Genomic DNA, 13,967 nt, shown 5'->3' on the forward strand with positions numbered 1-13,967 from the left:
GTGGTGGATCCAAGAGGTCTCCAAGCCTCCCACCTTCATTGTGCTAGGCACTGTGCAAAGATGTTTTAAATGACAGCCCATTCCCCAGAGATTTTATAATCTGAGGGTAGCCATGGTGGTGTGAGCAGCAGGAAGGGGTACCTGCCCCTAATATGGTTCTGTCCAAGATCCTAGGAATATACTTCTCCCCGCCCCATGCTTCCACTGCTGTGGATACCATTCTATTTTTAGCATGCTAGCTCAATAAGAGGGAGCACAGGTCTGTTTACTCAAGCTGGAAATGACACATGCATCTCCAGTGTAGACATACCTTAAAATGATCGTCTCTGTACACTGGTAATGTTAGGAGCTGGTTTGCTCTTATGTATCGTCTGGCAATACTCAGGGCTGGTTTGCTGCACACCCTTTTATGGATTTCAGCTCTGCTGTGGGTTGATTCGTGTCATTTCAGGGATGCCACCTGCCATCTGGGTTTCAGAAAATGAATTTGCTTCCCTGACTGCATCATTCATTAACTACACCTCACTTCTCTTTGTCCATCTGTCCCCAGTGCTTTCCAGGCTGTGTTTCCTTGTGGCTGTATTATGGCCTGAGAGTTTCTCTAGCTTCCCTTGCCTTGATGATCCTGACTACAATGACCTGGTGAAGATTGCTGAAAATGGGCTCGGAAAGGCAACTCATCCAGTGGAGGTGGTCATTGTAGGGGCAGGCATAAGTGGACTCACTGCTGCCAAACTGCTCAGAGATGCTGGTCACATGGTAATTCTATGCACAGAGAGATGTCAGAGCAAGGCAGGGAGTCAGTGCTGGCTTGAGTATTTTTCATTATTTCTTGTCTGAGGAATAAAGGTTATTAGGCTAAAGAATGGATAATAATGAAACAAAGGGAATTTCCACGAAAAAAAGAAAGAAAGAAAAGGCTTGCTGACAAAGGAAGAGATTTTTCAAAGGCAATAATGGGACTTCAGGTGCCCAACTCCCATTGTATTTTAATAAGATTTAGGCTCCCCTGTTCCCATTTCTGTCTTGGAACATTTCCCTAAAACTTCATTAATTTAAAGCTGGAGAAGTTACAGTAACTATCATAAGAAATAGAAAGGGGAACTAACACCCCAAAAGCTACAGTTTCAAAATAACCCTATCCATTAGAAAGTGGCAAGTTACAGTTATCTACTTTCAAATGTCAATATCTGTACAGGGCATACATTCTTTTGCAGAAATCTAAGCATGTGAAAATTGATATGCTATTGGTAGCCTTCACTCTGCCTTCTTTTTATGTTCTTTGCGTGCCACAAACAACAGAGGTGAATTTCAGCCCAGTGGATGCATATCTTTAAATGATCTTCATCTCTGTGTACAAGGGAGTCAGTGCAAGACTTATGAACTATTTAACTCCCACATAAATCCATTTGTCTTTCAGGCATAGAAGCCTAGGGAGTTGAAAATCCCAGTCTATGGTCTCTGTGAATTCTGAGGACCCTGATGCTTTGGAAAACATACAGACAAAATGTTCAAACTTGGGTGCTTAAAGTTAAGCATCTACAGGAAGGTTTTCAAAAGCACAATGACAGTTAAATGCAGCTAGAGAAAATCTTCCCTCAAAATCCTTATGCCAGCATGTAAGGCTCAGACCTTGCCTACACTACAAATTCTTTGTCAGGATAGCTATTCCAGCAGAGCTGCCTAGTTTAGATGCAGCTTATGATGACAGAATGAGTTTTGTCTGTCAGTATGGTAACTCCAAGTCCCCAAATGACATTAGTTGTGTCAACAGAAGCACTCTTGTGTTGTCCTAGCTATGTTTACACTGGGGGTTTTGCCAGCATTCTTATGTTGCCTGGGATGTGTGGTTTTTTTTCATACCCCTGACAACACAATTAGGCTGACAAACCTTGGGAGTGTAGAACTGGCTCTCAGATTTTAAGGTGCACTCAAATTTGGCATCAGTCTCCTCCCATTGACTGCAGTGGGTGCAGTTCAACCAAGATGGAGCGCTTTTGAAAATCCCACCTTAAATGGGTGCAATTTTCAGAGGTGCAGTGTACATAATGTTAGGAACTGGTGGGTGCAGAGCCATCAGGACACTTATTCAGGTGCCTGAATGTAGATTCAGTTACCTAATTTTAGTCACCAAGGTTTGAAAGTTTTGTCCTTTGCGCCTAAAATTCTGCATGTGCCACATAAGTGAGTGGAAATGATGTTCCATGCTGGTTCCTAGGTTACAGTTCTGGAAACCAGTGGTCGTGTGGGAGGACGAATCAGGACCTATCGAGATGAGACACAAGATTGGTACGTGGAGTTGGGAGCCATGCGTTTGCCAAGCACCCACAGGTAATACAGTTTCCACTCCTCAGCCATGTAAGTTGTTTGGTAAAGGAACAGCCCAGTTTTGCAGAATTCTGCTGTGGTTAGGGATGAGATCAAACACCCTAAAAGAACTTGCTGCTAGATGTAATATTTCCTGCCAGGACTAGTCACAATGACCTGGGTGGGATTATGGCCAATAGTAAACAATGAACTGAGCAATAATTTTTTTCAGGATCGGGGCCTAGTTATGGAACTGGCAGCTTGTGAGTGCATGGTCAAACTTCCAATGGAAACCAATGGAAAAATTCCAATTTATGTTAACGGAAGTTGTATCAGGCCCTGAGTCAAAGTGAAGCCAGACAATAGATATGGGCTCTTCATTAGCCAAAGTGATTTGAAATGGGTTGCATTGTTTCATAAAACACTGCACCCAATTGTTTTGTGAGGAAGTATAAGAACTAGAATAGAATAGAATAGAATAGAATCTTTTTCAGCACAATTATATGGAGCAAAAGCTTATTAAAACAAACAAACACAAAAAACAGTACCATAAATGTACCCTAACTTCAAAGGAAACTACCATGAACTGAGCTACAATTTAGAAGCAGATCAACAGATGAGGTTATCATATACAACATCTGTGGTAACCAGTCAATATTCCAAGCCCTCAGCTACTATATAGCTGGTAGTCCCCTTGTAGTCAATGGAACTACATCAGTTTACATCAGGATCTATCTATCTATTTACCTATCTATCATATTCCTACAGCAGGGGTGGCCAACCTGTGGCTCCAGACCACATGCGACTCTTCAGAAGTTAATATGCGGTTCCTTGTATAGGGACTGATTCTGGGGCTGGAGCTACAGGTGCCAACTTTCCAATGTGCCAGGGGGTGCTTACTGCTCAACCCCTGGCTCTGCCACAGGGCCTGTCCCGACTCCACCCATTCCTGCCCCCTCCCCTGAGCCTGCCGTGCCCTCGCTCCTCCACCCCACCCCCAGAGCCTCCTGCATGCCATGAAACAGCTGATTGGGAGGTGCGGGGAGGGAGGGGTAGGCGCAGATCGGCGGGGCTACTGGTGGGTGGGAGGTGCTCGGAGCAGGGGTGGGGAGCTGATGGGGGGTGCTGACGTATTACGGTGGCTCTTTGGCAATCTACATTGGTAAATTCTGGCACCTTCTCAGGCTCAAGTTGGCCACCCCTGTCCTACAGCATTAATCACATTAGTTGGAATCAGGAAAGTTCAAAAAGGGAATGACATAAATAACATACTTACAACCGTATTATTTGTATAGCCAGTAGAGCGTATAATTTATTTTCTTATTTTTCACTCTCTCCTTTCCCCTTTCTCTCCCCTTTCTTTCTTTCGCAGTATTGTTCGTGAATTTATTAGACAATTTGACCTTAAGCTAAACAAGTTCTCTGAGACGGATGACAACGCCTGGTATTTGGTTAATGGTGTCAGGACAACAGCTGGGAAGGTCAAACAGAACCCTGATATCTTGAATTATACTGTGGCTCCCTCAGAAAGAGGCAAATCTGCGAAGGAACTTTATCTAGGAATTCTGAAGAAGGTATGTTTATTGGTTGATTGTATAAAAGAAAAGAAATCACGAGGCCTGATTCTGAGAAATGGCCCTAACTTGTACTGCAGTACAGGAGGTCTCTTCTTCTGCAGTATGTGCTGGTCTCCCCTGCTCCTTTCCCAACACATCCCTTCCCAACACCGTTCCAACTCAGAATACATCCTGTGTCAGAGGAATCTTAGACTGCTGCCTGCATGTAGCTATAATACTCCTTGTGGGGGATTTACCACATGATCTGGCCCCGGTTTTCCTTTCACTTTTATTCATGTGATCCCCCCAGAGCTGTGGGTGCTCAGCACCTCTGAAAAGAAACACCTGTTTTTGTTTCCTAAACAGTGAACTCGGGATCAACTCCTGCCATTTAACAACAGCAGGGCTGGAGACTATGCCATGCACCTCAGTTACATTCAGTGGGGTTTCATGGCTATACAGAGGAATTAGGGTCTAGTAGATAGGGCATTGCAGTAGGACTCAAGAGATTTGAGTTCAGTTGCTGCCATAGCTATGTGCTCTGTAAAATGGAGCTGATTCTTCCCTACCTCAAAGGAGTATTTTGGGAATAAAATCCATCAGCAATTATGAAGCCTGCAGATATCATGGCGAGGAGGGTCATGCAAGTATAGGTACTTGCATAGATGGTTAGTTAGATAGGAGAACAGAATTTGGTCCAGTGTTTTTGTGAACATATTTCTCTTTCTGGCTCTGAATGTTTCCATGCATGGTTCCAACACAGACCCTAAAACAGTTCCGGAGTTCAGGTTGTGAAGAGCTGCTGGATCAGTATGACTCCTTTTCTACCAAGGTAATGGATATGGACCTTTGAGTACCTTTAAATCCAAATGTTTATGGAAAGCCTGAAATAATTGCTCTGAGAAAGGTGTAAAACGCGCCTGTTTATCCTGATGAAACCTAATGATGCCAGTTTTCATGTCGAGGTTGTCCTTTATTCAAAGCACCAGTAAAGGAATGAGGGAAAACATCATATTATGAAGCTCTGCACAGCCTATTGGGATTGCCTTCTCCTTTTGGCAGCCTGAGTGGTCAGGATTTTGGTTGTGGCCAAGAGTATGGAAAATAAAGGACCGAGAGCCAGACATATGTCATACTTCCTTCAATTATTATTGTAATGTTGTTGTGCTGGAAGGTGTTAATGGTTGCAATCAAGCATATCTTTAATACATAAATTATCCACAGACCTGGTTAAAGTGGATGGGCATGCTAACCACCCTTCATTCAGGATATATGGAAGAAGCAATTAAGCTCCTTTCTGGAGTAAGATAGCTAGTGGCAGTGTAAGCCACTGCCCAAGGCACTACAAGACCAATCAGAAGCTAAGCTGTGTGGACTGAGGGGTTTCCCTATGGTTGATTGCAAACACAGGGGCTAGGGGTTGAATGTCTGCAGCTGAGTCTGTGTATGTGAGAGAAAGGAAGCAAGAAGAAAGAGAGAGTTGCAGTGATGAATATGGGCCCGAGAGGAAAACAAGGGAGGGAGCTTCTTTTGGTCACAGTATTTTCTGGAAAGGCAGACTTGGATTGCTGAGCAGGGACATTGCTTCCTGTTGATTGTTACTACTGTGTTCAGGGAAACAGGATGTTGTGTCCATTCTTTTTAAATAGACAGGATTGAACCAAAGAAAGACCTGACTCACATCCTCAATCTCTCCTTCAAACAGAAAGAACGAGGCAAGGCTTTGGATATTGGCAATGGCTCAGGCCAAAAAGGGGCAACAATATCATCACAATATAAAACTTGAAAATAACCCTTTATCTTCTCCTTCCTCATGGAAGTCAAATCTTTCCCCAATGATGCCTCCATGCCTCTTATTTCCAGCATAAATGTCCTTCTTGTGCCTAAAGAGAGAACAACTTTACTCACTTGCCTCCCCTCCCAGGAGTACTTGATTAAAGAAGGGAAATTAAGCCATGGGGCTGTACAGATGATCGGAGACTTGATGAATGAGGATGCTGGATTCCACATGTCATTTCTTAACTCTCTCATGGAGTTTAATATCTTCTCTCATGAAGACGGGTAAGAAACGAATGTACTTAAATTGCAAGGTCTCTGGGGCGTGGCTATATCTTTTCATTCTGCATGTGTGTACTTTACCTAGGACTATGGGGCCTTTGACTGTTGGCCTCTAGGGGTATGTCTGCATTACCAGTAGGCTGCCCATGGCAGTGAGTCTCCTAGGCCATGTTGAGAGACTTAGGCTAGTGGGGATTTTACTAGCACTGTAGAAATAGCTGTGTAGACAGAACTCCGAAATTGCAGCTTGGGCTGGAGCTCAGGCCCTGTAGGCTAGGGAGATGGGTGGGCTTGAGAGCCCGAGTTCCAGCCCAAGCCACAACCTCAAAGCACTGTCTACACAGCTATTTCTACAGTGCTCCTGCGAGACCCGCTAACCCAAGTCTCTCAACCTGGGCTCAGAGTCTTTCTGCCGCCGGCAGTGTATATGTACCCTTTGTGTGACTGCAATGCTAGTAAATAAATAATACTATCCTTCTTCTCGCAGCTGAGAGGGGAAGAGACAGACACTCCATCTTAGCAATGTGAAACTCCTCTGGTGGAAGTTAGAATGTGCAGAGAGAAGCAATCTCTATCACCGAATGGGTCGTATTGTCAGCAGGATATATTCCTGTTTTACTTAATCTGGGCCATAATTTTGACTCACCTTGTGCAGCTCAATCGGAATTCCCCAGTATTGGCTGAAATTCACCTCCGGGCCCCAGGCCTGTGGGTCACTTAAGCCCTATTTTGAGAGATTTCTGTGGGGCTCTTATTGACTTACGTGACTATCATCAATTGCAGCTATAATTTGCTCTTTCTGAAATGGTCACACTCTGTGCTGTGTTCTGGCAGGGCTTGGGTTCAAACCTACAGTGGGGAGGGATTGTTTGCTATCTTTCTCTTGAGATACATAGGATCCGTTGTTAAAACCCTGGCTTGGATCTTAGGAGATCTGGATTCAGTACCCAACTGTATGACTTATGAGGAGAGGCTGAGGGAACTGGGATTGTTTAGTCTGCAGAAGAGAAGAATGAGGGGGGATTTGATAGCTGCTTTCAACTACCTGAGAGGTGGTTCCAGAGAGGATAGTTCTAGACTATTCTCAGTGGTAGAAGAGGACAGGACAAGGAGTAATGGTCTCAAGTTGCAGTGGGGGAGGTTTAGGTTGGATATTAGGAAAAACTTTTTCACTAGGAGGGTGGTGAAACACTGGAATGCGTTACCTAGGGAGGTGGTAGAATCTCCTTCCTTAGAAGTTTTTAAGGTCAGGCTTGACAAAGCCCTGACTGGGATGATTTAATTGGGGATTGGTCCTGCTTTTGAGCAGGGGGTTGGACTAGATGACCTCCTGAGGTCCCTTCCAACCCTGATATTCTATGATTCTATGATTCTATGACAGATTTCATGTGTCACCTTGGGCATGTCACTTGCTTTCTCCATGCCTCAGCTCCCCCTTCTGTAAAATGGCAATTATAAACCTTTCTTAGCAGGGGCGTATACGGGGGGGGGGGCAAGCAGGGGCATGCCCCCCCAGTAATCGTCGAGGGCACAGAACTTCTCTGGCCCTGGGGACAGGGAAGAGTAAGCTCCTCCCAGGGTCAGCGTAGGGGGAGGAAGAGAAGAGAGAGTTCCTGCTGGGTTAGAGGGAAGAGCAAGATCCTGCCAGGGACAGGGGCAGGAGAACGAGCTCCTCCTGGGGTCGTGGTGGGGGGAGGCACAGAACCTGCCCCACCAAAAGGGGTCAGATTTAAATTCCTGCTCAATTCCCCTCATGGGCAGCACATGTAATGGGCAGGGGAAGGCTGAGCCTGCCCCAACAACCCCCCTGGCCCCACCTACACTCTGTCCAGAGGCTCCCCTCCCCTCTTGCTGCTAATTGACCCCAGCCCAGGTAGGCTGCTCCTCTCAGGAAAGGAAGCCGGCTGGGGCTGGGGCTTGGGTGGCTGGGACTTGGGGTAGCTGGGCCTGCCAAGTGCCAGGGGTGCCCTGGCACTGGGACAGCACCGCTCAGTACTCCAGGGCAGAGGGACGAGGGAGGGGGTCTGTGTGTCACCCACCACTCCAGGGCTGCGGGGATCCACGTGCCTCCTGCCTGCCTGGGGCTTGGAGCCATGCACTGTTAGGTGCTCCAAAGCTGGGAGAGGGGGCTTGCGCCTGCCCGGTGCTCTGGGGGGCTGGAGGCTGCGCACTGCCCACCCGCCTGCCTGGGGCTGGGAGGTGGGGGAGCTGCACACCGCCTGCCCACCCACCTAGTGCTCTGGGGTTCAGGGGGGGTGCACGCATGTCCGGTGCTCTAGGTGTGGGGAGGCTCATGGCTGTGGGGGGTGGGGTGAGATCTGGGCTTGGGAGGGAAAGGGGGAGGAGGAAGGTTTCGGGGCCTCAAGCAGAAGGGGTGGACCGGGGACTAGCCTCCTCAAGTGGGTGGTTCACCCACCACCCACAATGCCCCTGTTTCTTGGTCTGTTTTGTCTAGCTGGACTGTAATCTCTTTGAGGCAGGGTCTGTCAGACACAGCCCCTACCTCAAAGGGGCACCACTTTATTGTTGTCCCTAAAAGCAATCGTGATACTGCTACTAATGTAATTCTTTCACTCCTCACTTCTTGTTTCTTTCAGTTTTGATGAGATCACAGGGGGATTCGACCAATTGCCCCAGGCCTTCTACCGGTCTATGCCTGGAGTTGTCCAGCTGAACTGCACAGTAGAGCAGATAATATCCAATGGTAACAAGGTCCGAGTGTTTTACCGTGCACCCAACACACTGAGCCCCTCCTTAGTGACTGCTGACTATGTCCTTGTCACAGCCTCAGCAAAAGCCACGAGACATATCAAATTTCTGCCACTGCTTTCCTCCAATAAGCGCCATGCCCTGCGCTCCATTCACTATGCCACCGCCACCAAGGTTGCCTTGGCCTGCACCGAAAAGTTCTGGGAGAAGGAGGGGATTCGAGGTGGGCCGTCAGTCACAGATCACCCTTCCAGATTCATCTACTATCCCAACCACAACTTCTCTAGTGGGGTGGGGGTGATTGTGGCTTCCTACACGTGGAACGACGACGCTGAATTCTTTCTTCCCCTGAGTGATGAGAAGTGCATCGATGTGGTGTTGGAGGACCTGGCAGAAATCCACGAGGTATCTAAGGGCCATCTCCGGTTCATCTGTGATAAACACGTGATACAGAGATGGAACCTGGACAAATATTCCATGGGAGCATTTGCCTCGTTCACCCCCTACCAGTTTGCTGACTATTCTGGGCCTTTGTTTCAGAATGAAGGGAGGGTCCACTTTGCAGGAGAACACACAGCCCAGCCTCATGCCTGGATTGACACTGCTATGAAATCTGCTGTGAGAGCAGCAAGGAACATCCACAGGGATAGCTATCTGTCATGGGGGCAACATCAGCTGCAGAAGCAGCAAGAACAACAAGAGCAGGAGCAGGAAAGGGTTAACTGGGTTCAAAAAGTTGAACTTTAATTGCTTCATGGGTATTTAGGGAAGGCACAACTGCACTGGACACGGAGGGCTGGTCTACACTAAAGCTGTAAGTCGAGCTAAGTTATGCTACTTCAGTTATGTAAGTTATGTAACTGAAGTCGACATGAGTTAGGTCAACTTACAGTGGTTTCTACACCGCACTGTGTCAATGGGAGACGGTCTCCTGCCGACTTACCTTAAGCTTCTCAAGGAGCTGGAGTACAGACGTCAATGGGAGAATGCTCTGACATCGACTCAGTGGGGCTTCACCAGACCCGCTAAATCGACACTGCTGCACCGTGCCCATTTAGCCATAAGTATAGACATGCGCTCTGAGTAGGGAATTAGAAACTGCGCTGCTAATCTCCTTCACTGGGACAGATCCTCAGCTAGTGTAAATTGGTCTATTTTCATTGAAGTCAATAGATCTACACCAATCAACACCAGTAGTGGATTTGGCCCCATATCTGTTGTAAGTAAACTGAGATTGTACTTCTCTTTTAAATATTAGATAGACAGATAGATCTATTACAGTATAGGAACCTCCATAGAAATAGTTGGTTTCATTAATCAAAGTTATTACTGATCAAATACACTGCACTAACCTGTTCTTTATAAAGAGAAAAACAATTGTTCTGTAGCATCCTATCAATAAAGGAAGAGATGGAAATAATTAAATATTGCTCAGTTTCAATGAATTGCTTTTATCTTGTTTATAAGTTGTAAACCATGATATTTTGCAGTGGTGATGCTATGGAACAGGGAAGGCTGAGAGAACAGCTTATTCCGAAACAAACTCCAATCAGTTACACTTGTCTAAACATGTTTCTGACAATGCAAATAAACAAAACCAGGCATGTGCTGATGGCCTTAAATCCTAGGCCCTGACTAGACTAGAATTGTTGGTCATGTTGTCACTCAGGTTGATTGACATGCTGGGTGAACTCACATGATGCTGAATGCAAATGTAGATACTCCACAAATGTTTGTTGTTGGTCACGGGTTCAAGTTAGGGCTCAGGAACCAGATTGGGAAGCAATATTTGTGCCCCTGAACAAACAAGGGCAAAAATTTTGGTCTTGGCAGGGCCCTGTGCGATTTCTGTTCCAAGAAAATGTGAATTAAACATTTTCAGATATTGCTGAAGTACATAAGGGTGAAATAAGCCGTTTCTCTGCCACTGTGGGATTTGTTTTGAGGGTGTCTTTGTTAGTGACACTGGGCACTACTCTAGGTAACTCGGGAGGGTGGAAGACTACAAGTGTCAATAAAGCCCTCTTGCTCTAGGCCCAAATAAACTAAAGCCCCTCTGCTCCTTAAACTTTCTGTGACCCTGCACAACTATGAGGAAGGTAGCACACAAACAGACAGGTTTGCACACGGCTCGCCAGCCAAGGCCAGCTTCGGCCTGGAAAACATATAAATAAGGCAAAAATGTTTAGCAAAAACCAGTAACAAATAAACCAAATAAGGCAAGGCTCGGGCAATGCTACTGAGGAAAAACATAACTGGCTGCTTTAGCTAATTGGCTACGGTATTGTACGGGGCAACAGGTAATTGGTTGTATAAGCTTGTGTAGTAAAGTAGGCAAAGGTATAAAATGTATACCGTAACCTGCATTCGGGGCTGCAGGATTGGAGACAGCTCAGTCTCCCTGCGCCCTATTTGGAGCTCCAAATAAATCTCTCTGCTTCTCCACCCCGTTGTGGTCATTGGTGCGACGCATACCGGGCAACGAATCCAGCTGTTGCTTGCCGCGGGCACTCTGTGCCGGCAACATGTTCATCCTGAAACTGGGCATGTGATTTGGCCACTCATCCTCACTTGGAATAGTACTTCACTCTGGGCCTGATTCTACCACACTTCCTTATTTTATGTAATACCTAAGTCCTGGTCTGCTCTAGAAAATTAGGTCATCATAACTAAGTCACTCAGGCAAGTGAAAAATCTACACTCCTGATTGGCCTAGTTAAGCCAACCCAAGTCCCTGAGTAGATAGCGCCAGGGTGACTGAGGAATTCTTCTGTTGACCTAGTTACCGCCTCTTGGGGCGGGGGTTTACCTACACCAATGGGAGAATCCTTCCCGCAGACGTAAATCGTGTCTACATAGAAGAGGTAAAGAGATGCTGCTGTAGCGTTTCAAGTCCAGACAAGCCCTTTAGCTCTGATTAGCCCCATGGGGTACAAGAATGAGCAGTTACTCACATTGGACAATGGGATGTTCTGATAATGGGCTCTCTCAATCTCTCCTGTTGAAGCTGTTCCATTTTAATTAAATATTAAGTGGGCCAGAGAAAGAGTGAGAATCATGAGTATTGGTAAACAAGTATTTAGGGCACTCACCTGAGAGGTGTGAGACTCCTCTTTAAACCTATTTTTCTCATCAGGCCAAAAGGGGAATTGAACAGGGTTTTCCCACATCCTGGTGAGCGTGCTAACCACTGGGCTAAAAGTTGGGAAGAAGCTCTCCCCCAGCCCAGCTGTTTTATTTGGAGTTGTGTGTGGTTGGAGCATACCTGTTGGATTGAGGAATGCCTATGTTCTTAGTAAAAAGAAAAGGAGGACTTGTGGCACCTTAGAGACTAACAAATTTGAGCATAAGCTTTTGTGAACTACAGCTCACTTCATCGGATGCATGTAGTGGAAAATACAGTGGGGAGATTTTATATACACAGAGAACATGAAACAATGGGTGCTACCATACACACTGTAACAAGAGTGATCAGGTAAGGTGAGCTATTACCAGCAGGAGAGCGGGGGGAGGGGAGGAAAGCTTTTGTAGTGATAATCAAGGTGGGCCATTTCCAGCAGTTGACAAGAATGTGTGAAAAACTGTGTGTGTGTGTGTGTGAAATAAACATGGGGAAATAGTTTTACTTTGTGTAATGACACATCCACCACTCCCAGTCTTTATTCAAGCCTAAGTTAATTGTATCCAGTTTGCAAATTAATTCCAATTCAGCAGTCTCTCGTTGGAGTCTGTTTTTGAAGTTTTTTTGTTGAAGAATTGCCACTTTTAGGTCTGTAATCGAGTGACCTAAGAGATTGAAGTGTTCTCCAACTGGTTTTTGAATGTTACAATTCTTGATGTTTGATTTGTGTCCATTTATTCTTTTATGTAGAGACTGTCCAGTTTGACCAATGTACATGGCAGAGGGGCATTGCTGGCATTGTTGGTCACTGGAGTACAGACCTAAAAGTGGATACAGACTTAGCCATTGGCTGAACAAGAAGTATGACTGAGTGGACTTGTAGGTGCTAAAGTTTTACATTGTTTTGTTTTTGAGTGCAGTTATGTAACAACAAAAACTACATTTGTAAGTTGCACTTTCATGATAAAGAGATTGTTTGTACAGTGCTTGTATGAGATGAATTGAAAAATAATCTTTTGTTTATTTTTACAGTGCAAATATTTGTAATAAAAATAATATAAAGTGAACACTGTACACTTTGTATTCTGTGTTGCAGCTGAAATCGATATATTTGAAAATGTAGAAAAACATCCAAAATATTTAATAAATTTCAATTGGTATTCTATTGTTTAACAGTGCGATTAATTGCGATTAATTGTTTTAATCATGATTAATTTTTTTGAGTTAATTGCATGAGTTAACTATGATTAATCTACAGCCCTATAAAGAATTTAAAGAGGCAAATATAATTAATTCCAGTCAACCTGGGTTTATGGAAAACAGATCCTGTCACGCTAACTTGATATTTTTTTTGATGAGATTGCAAGTTTGGTTGATAAAGGTAATAATATTCCTGTAATATACTTAGAGGTCTGTAAGGCATTTGACTTGGTACCGCACAAGATTTTGATTTTAAAACTAAAATTAGACAAAATCAACACAGCACACATTAAATGGATTAAAAACAGGCTACCTGACAGGTTTCTAAATGTTGTTTGTGCTATTGTTGCAGCCGGGTCAGTCCCAGGATATTAGAGAAACAAGGTGGGTGAGGTAATATCCTATGTCGAACCAACTTCTGTTGAGGAGAGAGACATGCTTTCAAGCTTACACAGGACCTGAAGAAGAGCTCTGTATAGGTTGAAAGCGTGTCTCTTTCATCAACAGCAGCTAGTCCAATAAAAGATATTACCTCATCCACCAGGTGTCAAAATGTAAGTGTAAATGGGGAATCATCATGAAGCGGGTGTGTTTCTAGTGGGGTCCTGCAGGGATCAATTCTTGGCAGTACACTACTTAACATTTTTATCAGCAACCTGAAGGAAAATGTAAAATTATCACTGCTAGATGTTAGGGGGCTTATTCCTTCACCCACTTACTTCCCTGCTCCTTCTCGCATGAACAGAGAGCAACAATACCCGAAGTCCAAAGGTGCAAACAATTCGATGTTTATTGGGGTGAACTTCCAGTTTCCTTCCTTAGTATCCTCCTTCCCAGCTCTGACACCACAGAGCTTTACACCTCTGTACCTGTTCCCATTCCTGCCCTTAGCCAAATATGATTCCAATTTCCTTACCCCCATTCCCTGTTCCCATCTCCCCCACCCACACACCCACCCACTCCCTCACTTCCTGATTGACTGCAGACTATATAGTAAAACGTGAGTTCTGCTTAGC

General features: G+C 45.1%; 1 protein-coding gene across 1 annotated transcript; it reads left to right on the forward strand.

The window, feature by feature from the left end:
- Positions 1-353: 353 nt before the first annotated feature.
- Positions 354-10,002, forward strand: LOC144274331 (L-amino-acid oxidase-like). The gene is made up of 6 exons (XM_077833083.1): positions 354-759; positions 2,219-2,331; positions 3,680-3,881; positions 4,627-4,695; positions 5,788-5,924; positions 8,519-10,002. The coding sequence occupies exons 1-6, from the start codon at positions 454-456 to the stop codon at positions 9,375-9,377; spliced, it is 1,686 nt and encodes a 561-aa protein (XP_077689209.1). The 5' UTR covers positions 354-453; the 3' UTR covers positions 9,378-10,002.
- The last annotated feature ends 3,965 nt before the right edge of the window (positions 10,003-13,967 follow it).

The sequence above is a fragment of the Eretmochelys imbricata genome, chromosome 14, assembly GCF_965152235.1.
Source record: "Eretmochelys imbricata isolate rEreImb1 chromosome 14, rEreImb1.hap1, whole genome shotgun sequence".
Classification (NCBI taxonomy): domain Eukaryota; kingdom Metazoa; phylum Chordata; order Testudines; family Cheloniidae; genus Eretmochelys; species Eretmochelys imbricata.

Bases quoted from the DNA above. Each gene is read 5' to 3' on its own strand.
- LOC144274331 (XM_077833083.1), top strand. From the start codon at position 454: ATGCCACCTGCCATCTGGGTTTCAGAAAATGAATTTGCTTCCCTGACT. The intron at 3,882-4,626 runs GTATGTTTATTG...GTTCCAACACAG, and splicing joins ATCTAGGAATTCTGAAGAAG to ACCCTAAAACAGTTCCGGAG. The intron at 5,925-8,518 runs GTAAGAAACGAA...TGTTTCTTTCAG, and splicing joins ATCTTCTCTCATGAAGACGG to TTTTGATGAGATCACAGGGG.